Genomic DNA, 9,953 nt, shown 5'->3' on the forward strand with positions numbered 1-9,953 from the left:
CATGTTCATAATTTTAATCATATGAATGTTAAAGTTTGAATAAATATGTAGAAGAAATGCACCTCTCTCGGGCAGAAGGTCTTACATTTTATCCACATAACATACCACAATAATGCCAATATTTTTAGTGTAACTTTAATTTCATGTTTCTGTGTTTTTATTCCCCTCCAGATGAGGTAATGCTTTCTTAAAGAACAATAGCAATAAATCACTATATGTCATGTTTTTGTCAGATTGTCTCACTTGCTGAGCACAGATTTTCTCTTAAACTCACAATTTGCAGGTTAGAGACTACAGAGCTTGCTTGAACATAAAAATAAACTTGGCTACACCTTTGATAATACAAATGAGGAAGTGCCTGCATAGCTAGTAACCTGATCTTGATTTTAGCATTAATGCTTCAATGCCTGGAAAAATCTAAAAGAAGGAGGAAGCACAGTACAGTATTTAAAGACACCCATTGCTAGCACTGATCAGAAAACACCAGTTTCTGCTCAAAGATGATGTCAAGAGTTGTGCTCCTTATTATGGCAGGTAAGTGGATCCAACAACAACAATATTTTATTCTAAATTAGCTTTCAATAACTGGTCAGTGAAGGCTCATGCTGCTTACTAAATGCTCTTTTATCATGTCAGTTCATTTCTGAAAATGTTTGTGTTAATTACAGAAAGCTACATAAAGTGTTGTAGTTTTAAATTAACAATGATAGATTAATTTCAGTAGTGCTACAAAATATTAAATAAAACTTTTCAGAAATATTTTTAGGTAAAGAAAATGATGTTTGTTTTGGGAAGAATTCATTCATCATGCATGAACAAGAACAATAATAATAGTAAACAAAGAGGGTTAGAAATATTAGGAAAATAATAGAAATGTCTTTATTAATTTTATGTTCCTTGTTAAGCAAAAAATGCAAAACAGTCATGTTGTGATTATCCTTCACATGACTGCGAAAAGAAGATGAAAATAAAGTAGGCATTTTGGAAACTTTACATAGAGAACTATGAACCACACATTGAAACTTGTTTGTGATTATTTATGATAGTTTCAGATGTGAGTAAAAAAGCTAACTACAATGATAATGAACTGAATTTAAAGTGCTAAAGAAGGAAGGAAGTAGATTAAGGAAACTAGTGCAGAGTGAGACTGTCAAAACTGAGCAATCTAGTTTATGTCACTGAAAACTGTATATTGTTAATTTCATATTCCGTCAGAGAGACTGTTTAAGACTGAAGAGGAAAATGAACTCTTTCAGATAAATCATCTTCACTAAAGTCATAGTTTAATATTTTTGGCTTTGTTGATGTAGGAGAGAACCATTCAATACACCTTTATAGCTAGTTATGTCTCATTGCTTACCCTTTATACAGTTAGTCATTACACATATAAGAATGATTTGCTTCAGAACTTACTGTTGTGAAATGGCCAGTTGTAAATAAGTGATGCAAACCTCTTTCTAGGCAAAAGTGGCTATTTGGGCACTGTATTTAACATCAGTAACTTAATAACCTCTGATGAGGGCTCAGGACAGCTCAAAAGCTTGAATAATTGTAAAACCTATGTTGGGCCAATAAAAGGTATCACATCACATCTCTGTTCCATTGTCTTTGTGTTTTCTGCTTTAAGATAAGAGTATCTTAAAACAAGTGCTCTCAAGTCAGGCCATTACTAATGCAAACTCTAGATTAGAGAAAGTTTAGTGTTACTTAACATGATGCAACAGAGTATTACATATTACAGATTTACTCCATGGATAATCATTTTATAAAGTCCAGTTCAAATGTTTGAAATCTGAGATGGAGACTTTCTACATTTTTTGGTAGTGTTGCAGGTGAGTATTTTTTTAAATAATAAACATATTCTTTAGTAATAAAATGTCTCTTATCTATGCGATATCATCCAGCAGTATTCATTTTTTTGCACCTGACAAGAATTAGACATTATTTATGTAGTTATTTACTTAGTTATTTTTGAATACTATATTCTGTGCTGGCCTACTATAAAATCTCTCCCTCTGTCTCATCACAGGTGGCGCCCAGTAGCCAATGAACAGCTGCTTTTATCCACGGATGTTACAGGGCAAAGGGGGGAACAGAAGTAGGTTGCCAGGTCTTTTTTCATATCATACATTCATCCACTTATACCTATGGACAATTTACTGTCCCTGATCCACCTACTTACTTGTCATTGGAACGTGATAAGAAACTGGAGTACCCAGAGGAAACCCACATGATCACAAGGAGAACATGCAGTCTCCACACAGAAAGCACCCTAGCCAAGATCCAAACAAAACCTCTTGTTAACAAAGCACAAAATCAGCGTAGCTTTAATAAGTTCTTACTATCTATGCATGTAGATTGATGGCAACATTAAGACACTTATTCAAAAAACTCAATAAACCCTTCTCCCTAGCCATATAAATATATGCACATATGGTCAGATGTGCAGGTCTCTATTAAAGCTATAATACCTGCTGTATCTCCAGCAATGTTACATATCACACATCTGGAGTTATAATGAGTTTGTTGTTGTTCCTGTTAAACAGAAGTAGATAACTGAAGTTCATATTGTTAACTTTAACTATTTATTACCCATCCAGCTGTTCAACACCACTCACTAAGTATTAGTCATGCACCTGTTACTAGCAAAAATAACAAACAGTAAAAAATAGCATCTTGAATATGTGAAATCAATGCAAAAGAATCTTCATTTATTGGCAAGAGAGATATAATAAATAACTTGCGAAGAATTACTCCAACTGCACATGTTGGCTAGGACAATCAGTTATATGTCTTACAGTGGATTCAACCTTTTTCTTAAGTGACATGTTTAACCCCAAACATATACAGCTTGCAAATATATGATTAACATAATGTACGTGTTGTCCTGTGATGTCTTAGTCTGCTAATATTTGCACTGCTCAAGTTTAATGTTTGATGACTGAACTAGGACATTAGATATCAAAGATAAAAAAGATGATGGACACCTCAGTATATTTAGAAGAAATGAGCTATTGTAGAAGTCATGGCTCCATTAAAATGCATTGCTCAGTTCTCAAACAGCTGCATTAAGATTACTCCAAATATGCTTTCTTACATTTAAAACAAATGTTTAAGTGAAAAGACTAAATTAGTTTATCTGTCAACAAGTAATGCAATGTCATCAAAATCACTTGTATAATCCTTGTTTTCCTAGGAAGAACAATAAAATGATTGTAGCAAGGCACAGAAATCTCTATATTTATATGTCACACTTTTTTACTTTAACAGGTATGATTGTACTGCTGGCCAAGGCTGATGATAGTATAACGTATCCACGCCAAGTAAGTTCCAAACTTTTTTACTATACTTAAGAAACACTGTTATTTGAAGAAGCTAAGTTTTCCTTTTTTTTTCTTTGTAGGCAAATTGTGATTATTCTTCCAGTCCCACTGATTGTGAGTCTAAATATCAACCTGTCTGTGGAACAGATGGAAACAGTTATAGCAATGAATGTTTCCTTTGCAATGAAAACAGGTACATGTATGCAAACATACACACATAAAATTGTAGTTTTGATAGTGTATTTATTTATCTGTGGCACTGCTGGAAATTCATCTTTTTTAAGAGCACAGGAACATATTCGCCAAGCAATTACAGGAATCATAAGATGCCTAGCCATATACACCTTAAGTAGACAGCTTTAGAAGTTCTTTGTCTCAAAACCCAAAAATATTAGCATAAGCATCAGAAAGAAAACAGGATGTATAACATTTGGAAGTGCTGCTGATACTGAGCATTAGTACTGGAAAACATTTTTGGAGTAATCTTAATGCAGCTGTTTGAGAACTGACCAATGCAGTTTAACGGAGCCATAATTTCCACATGGCTAAAATCTTACATATATTATTTTTCTGAACAATTATTTTATACTAAAATGAGGCATGATATACAACAAGCTTACTAATATACAAAGTTCTAGTATAAATATGATGCCTGCTATTTTTGTAGTCCAAGCTAATCTGTTTTTATAGAATTCCCTACACATGCTCAAGGTGTAATTGCTTGAGCATTACTAGCCTACAGAAAAAAAAAAAAGACAACCAGAATAACGCCAAAAACATTTTCCCATAAGAAATCATTGATAGTGCAATTTCTAACTGTGCACCAGCAATAATTTACTTCTTTATGGAAATGTCTTCCTTATTCAAGAAAGTGTGACCATGAAATTGGTTCATATAAGTTCAGGAGTTGGGGGGGGGGGGTTGTCCCCCTGCAAAAAAAAAAAAAAAAAACAACAAGAAAAAAGTAGTCTTTTGGATCTTGGGCATTTTTCCCTAGTTCTTTTGAAATGCTGAATTTCAGGAAGCTGGTATTTCTCAGAAGAACCATTTTTACACCTTGACAAGACACTAAATCGTAGTACATAAAGGCAAGGTGGCAAGCATTCAAAACGCTTGTTCCTCTTTCCTCTGTTGATATAAGTGTTTCATTTATATTCTTTTCATAATTATTTCATACAGTCATTGGTAGATGTTAAATTATCACAGATTATGCCTTGATCTGAACAACTCTCTGTTTTGTATTCTGATAAAGGGTTCCAACCATTACAGTGTACCATTCCTGTACTCAGAGCTACCACTTGTCCCTATTTTCCAGAAAGTATCCTCATCTAAGAAGTTATGTCCTGAAGAAAATTATAAGAACTGTGAGATGTCCCGACTCTGTACCAGAACTAACCAAAAACAGTTATAGCCAAGCAAGTAGTAAAGTAGGTCTGTGCCACCTGTAACTGGCATTCAGTAAGTGGGCTGTGCATCTGAAGGTTGCTTAGTAGGAAGACAAATTAAATATGGCAGCCAGTGGTGGAGACTAGGACACAGTCGGCATCAGTCAGAACCAGTTGGTGGGACTAACTATGCCAAGAGTAGATAGAACATTGTATCGTCACATGCAATCAGCTTACTGCATGTCTAAGTAGAGTTGAGCAAGGGATAGTGTACACATGAAACAACGTAGCATGCCTCTCAGCCACTGTGATTTAGTATTGTCATATGAACTCTACTCCCAGTTTTTGCCTTTTTTGTCCTAGATTTAGTGACTTTTTTCATAAAGTTAGACCAGGAAGATTCACATTATCACTGCTTGTATAATATCTGATATGCCAAGTGTGGAGAAATAATCAAAAAAATAAATTATTTTCTATTACTATGTTAATAACAATGCTGATTCATCATGCTACTCATTTTGACATATGCAGGATGCAGTCAACCTTAATATCTCCTTAAACAAGATTTTAAAAAGATAGCTATGTAATGTAGAGTCTCACTTACCTTCAGTTTAAACATGCCATTACCTTAAAACAGTGCCAGTCCCTTCACACATTTTTGAGATCTTGATGAACAGAGGTATGCATAAATTTCAATATGGGACAATGGTAGTCAGCTTCTTGAATGCTACAAAACCCATGAACCCATGGAGATAACCCCTAGGTGCTTATTTATATGCAATATGATGAGAGGGGAGTTCAAGTATGAGAATTAAAGAACTTCTACTGTCTTTGTAGTAATTTGTAATAATACCCCCCGTGTTATATCCAAAGTGAATGTAATCCTGGTGTAGCTACTGCTGACTAGTAACTCTTTGAGTTCTCTCTCTCTACATTCCCCTCCTTCACTCCCACAAACACTCCTTCTCTTTCATGCTCTCTCTCTCACCAGAAGTCTAACTACTTAAAAAAGGTCATAAACCTGGTAACCAATGATAGTTTTACAGTTTGTTGATGATGATCTGGTCCATGTGCTCAGGAGCAGGTCTATGCATTTATTATTGGTGACCTGGGTTTGATAAGAGAGCCCAGGTCAAGCAAGGATGACCAGGTAATGGAGACTCAAATGTCACTGACCCACTATCTTGGATAGCAGGAAATGGGTTTGGCCCTCACATGTTAATGCCCTGCAGGTGATAAAGAAGTCAAGAAGATACAGTGATCGTAGTGTTCATGCAATCAGCAGTTATCTCATCTATATTTTGCATGTTATAGGATTTATATGCATCCCAGCTGCATGTCAGGCACAGCGATAATGTACAGCCTAAACACAGAATGCCTTGACAGTCACGGTATAACAGCTGCAGACAACTGGGAGCCTGTCTCTACCCCCATAAGAAGTCCTCTGTAGAGGGTCTAGGGTGAAACAATGCATGATTTGTAATAGTTTAGAAACCGCATGACAAGGATGGCAAAGCTGCCAAAACAAGAAAAAAAATATTTCAGAATGTTCATCTCTCTTTCTCTCTCTCTCTCTCTCTCACTCTCTCTCTCTCTCTTGTGAGTCACAGCTGACTCCTAGAGTGACCCTAAGAACAGTCTCCACTAGCTGCGGAGTTTACAAGGTAAACAGTGGGAAATAAATTAGGTTGCCATCTACCCAGATGTAATTATGTTGAGGGCAGTTCAGGGATGAGCAGTATTGTACAAACTGCATGCAAAAAGCACTTATTGAATTTTTTTACCAGCCACATGTATTTTCCAAGGGTTAGTTAAGTTAGATGTGATTATTTCCTTATATTTCTGTTAATTCTGAATTTGACACAGTTGCTTGTGGATCACAGGGTAAGATGCTGAGTGAGTTTAGAGAAAATATAATTCCATTATAAGTGTATCATGAAAATAGGGTCAGCAAACTTCATTTTAAAACTTCAGACTTATAATAATTGTTTAATCGCCCCAGTATATTCTGTTTATGTGATTCAAGCAACATGTTTTTTTTTTTCTTTGCAGAGAAAGACCAGATAATATTGTGGATATACAAAAAGAAGATCGGTGCTAAAAATGGAGCTTAGCTTGTACTGTCTGTCTGTTTTAATATGAATACTTCGAAACTCCAAATAATGTCCATATGAATCATTAAAATGCAGTTATAATTTCAGGATTTATGTATTTGAAAAGAAAATGAAACTGTGTGATCTGCTTGTACAGTTTTATTAATGTAATAAAATATAATAAACTATGGGATCAAATATATGGTTCTACTTTTGATATGTCTGAGGCTTGTTCCCAGAATTTTCAAAGCCAGGGTGCTTTCCCTTTACTTTTACAAAGTTTTGTTATTTAAGTGTTCAGTCGATATTTCATCTTTCAAAATGCTCAAAGGAAATTTACATTGCTTAATGTACATATGCAATATGGACACTAGAGCGCAGTGTAACACCCAATGTAAAAGCAAATTACTCTGATGCATAGTCTATACTGTTTTCCGTGAATATGAATGTAAGAATGGAACATGCAGTGTATTTTCACATAACTCTGACTACACTGAAGAAGGGTCATTAAAAAAAAAAAAAAAAAAACATAAATTGTACCAAAAAGTGACTAGATTAAAACATGCTTGCTATAATAAGGTCAAGCTGATTCAAAAAGACATCATAATAGGTGTACCATCTCTCAAGTACTATTAAGCAATAAAAGTGAAGAAATTTATGGAATTCATAGTGAGCTACACTGATATACATTTTGTTAAAGGCATAACACCAGACTACTCACTCAGATTAAGAGTAAACCTGCTTATCTCCCATTATATTAATTTGTACTGCTTTCTATTATTTATTCTTGAGAGGCAAACAGTATCTGCTGCAAGCATTCATACCTTCGCATTTTTCATTTAAATCTAAGTATAGCACTGTTTTGGCACAATCTAACTCTTTCCATTGACTGTTCTTCCGCACAAACACCTTTGATTGAAAGTGCATTAGATGGCATTTTCCTTATATTGATATCTTTAAAGACAACTGTTTTCAGAATGTAAAGCTGTGGATATCCTTGTCCCTGGGTGTTTTTGTTACAACCCCTTTTTGTCTCCAAACGCATAACATACATTTCTTTCCATGCCTGCATATTAGGTGCATTAGCTAGGAATCCTCAACTGTTCTTTATAAGATTTTTTTCTCCACCTTTTCAAATGGCAATATTTAACAGTTTGCACCAAAGCAGAGATGTCTTCATTGGTAAAAGACTAACCTTATCAAAGCATGTGGGAACTCAGTAACCTATTATTCAAAGAGTTGCTTTACTCTGAGTGCCAGCACCAGGTATTTGTACTACGCTCAGAGGACAGAAGTGAATTTGTATATAAACAGGCTGTGTTTCGTGTATATGGTTGTGTACATATTCAAAGACATCCTAATGCAGTACTAGTAGTTCCATCGCAGAGAATCCATCATTACTAATGTTACCACAGTCCCATGTTCATATCAGTATTTACATGAACTCACTGAAGTATCCCCTATACCCCTCTTCTGAGGCCATTCATATGCTAGTTAGAACTTTGCTCTTGATATTTTAATGATCTAAGTCTTAACATATTTTAATTATAACAGCCTTCATGTGGCATGATACCTCATCTTAAACCTGGACCACACAGATACTGCCTTTTACTCCAGTTCTGTAAGCAGACATCCTATGACATAAGCTTTCTTACAACATTATAGCTTTCAACATAGCCAGGGTAATGGACAAAATGCTTCTGTAATGGATATATCCATTGACTCTGTCTTATTTATAAAATAGCAAAACATAGATACAGAATTCTGAATAAATAAGTGCACACATATGCAGGGGCTAAACCTATGATGAGATATGACTTGTCAACAAGTAATATATATATATATATAGAGAGAGAGAGAGAGAGATTATTTATACTAAGTTAAGATACTAGCAAATTCTGCTGAATGAAAATTCTTGGGCTTCCTGTTGAGCTTTCTAAAACAAAACTGTATGTGCTTTGTGATTGTCCTGTGATAAGAAGCATAGCTGGCACAGCCAGTGCCCTGTGCAAGTTCCAAAAACCAGTGCTCTACCCATTAAGCTCTTAAAGTGAAGAGCAAAAAAGAAAAAAAAAAAACTTTACGGATTGCAATTCGATCCATGCCCCCCATCTGTTACACTGAAAATGTAGCCATTGGCTTAATACAGTCAGATCCACCACCCCCAGCTCTTCCAGAAGAGCAAAAAAAAAAACCTGACCATTCCTTCTACTGGCACACATACCAGGTGGTCTGATGGATGTCCCCGATTCTGTGCCCCGACCCTCCTTCCACACATTTTATTGAAAAAAAAAATTTCTTTATTTCAACTCAATAAAGTACTTGCTACAAATGTAGCAAAGAGCTGCTGCATTTTATATCCTACCTGAACAGAGCACTACAGCACTCAGATTTTATTTTAAAAAAGTACTTCTAAACTGTAGCAAACTGTTTGCTACAAACTAGCATGATGTTTGCTACAATTTAGACCACACACTGAGCACTACAGTGCTCAGGTTTGACCGCAAATGCAATACTGGCTTTTAAAAGCCAGTATTGCATAAAAGCGAGAAAATCTTCTACATATATATATATATATATATATATATATATATATGGCAACCCTGAGCTCTGTAAAGTTTAGGGAAAAGAAAATCACTGAGACACCATAATCTCTATCTTTTTGTGTAAGTCCCCATATTTGTATATTAATGATCACAAACAAGTGCCAGCTTCTAGTGCATCAAACCCAGCACCCAGATTTTTGAAATATTCTTAATTATTCATAACTATGATTATGTCTGCCTTTACTGACTTTAACAGCATTAGCTCAAAAACAACAGTCTCACAGAAGCCAATCAGGTTTTTAGGAGATATTCCAGTTTCAGTTCATCATTTTTTTATTTTCATTTTATTTTATTTATTTTGGATTATAGATACCCTCTGATAATAAGTTCACAGATACTTGGGAATAACTAAAGGATGTTGAATGGCGTCACATTCACTAGTCTGCATCCCCATGCACGTTTTTCAAATATTCATTCATCATACATTCCAGGCTATTTTTTATGAATGCATATATCATATTCAATGTGGCACACCAGAAAGAATCGAATAATACCTGAGTAGGTGAAATGCAACAGATATCAAACCACTTAGTATTCTCCAGAACC

At 35.0% G+C, this 9,953-nt stretch overlaps 1 protein-coding gene across 2 annotated transcripts; it reads left to right on the forward strand.

Annotated features, from left to right (window-relative positions):
- The first annotated feature begins 416 nt into the window (after nt 1–416).
- LOC122791785 (serine protease inhibitor Kazal-type 1-like) lies at nt 417–7,003 on the forward strand. 2 transcript variants are annotated; one of them, XM_044059717.1, is made up of 5 exons: nt 475–534; nt 2,030–2,098; nt 3,271–3,323; nt 3,404–3,516; nt 6,761–7,003. In XM_044059717.1, the coding sequence occupies exons 2-5, from the start codon at nt 2,047–2,049 to the stop codon at nt 6,807–6,809; spliced, it is 267 nt and encodes an 88-aa protein (XP_043915652.1). In that variant the 5' UTR covers nt 475–534; nt 2,030–2,046; the 3' UTR covers nt 6,810–7,003. The 2 variants fall into 2 exon arrangements, with proteins under 2 accessions (XP_043915653.1, XP_043915652.1); XM_044059718.1 differs by lacking the exon at nt 2,030–2,098 and having other exon boundaries at nt 417–534.
- Nucleotides 7,004–9,953: the final 2,950 nt, after the last annotated feature.

This window comes from Protopterus annectens, chromosome 17.part0 (genome assembly GCF_019279795.1).
Source record: "Protopterus annectens isolate FY-2018-M chromosome 17.part0, PAN1.0, whole genome shotgun sequence".
NCBI lineage: Eukaryota > Metazoa > Chordata > Ceratodontiformes > Protopteridae > Protopterus > Protopterus annectens.

Coding starts and splice junctions, on each gene's coding strand:
- LOC122791785 (XM_044059717.1), top strand. CDS start 2,047: ATGAACAGCTGCTTTTATCCACGGATGTTACAGGGCAAAGGGGGGAAC. Junction 2,099..3,270: donor GGGCAAAGGGGGGAACAGAA/GTAGGTTGCCAG, acceptor TTACTTTAACAG/GTATGATTGTACTGCTGGCC. Junction 3,324..3,403: donor GTATAACGTATCCACGCCAA/GTAAGTTCCAAA, acceptor TTTTCTTTGTAG/GCAAATTGTGATTATTCTTC.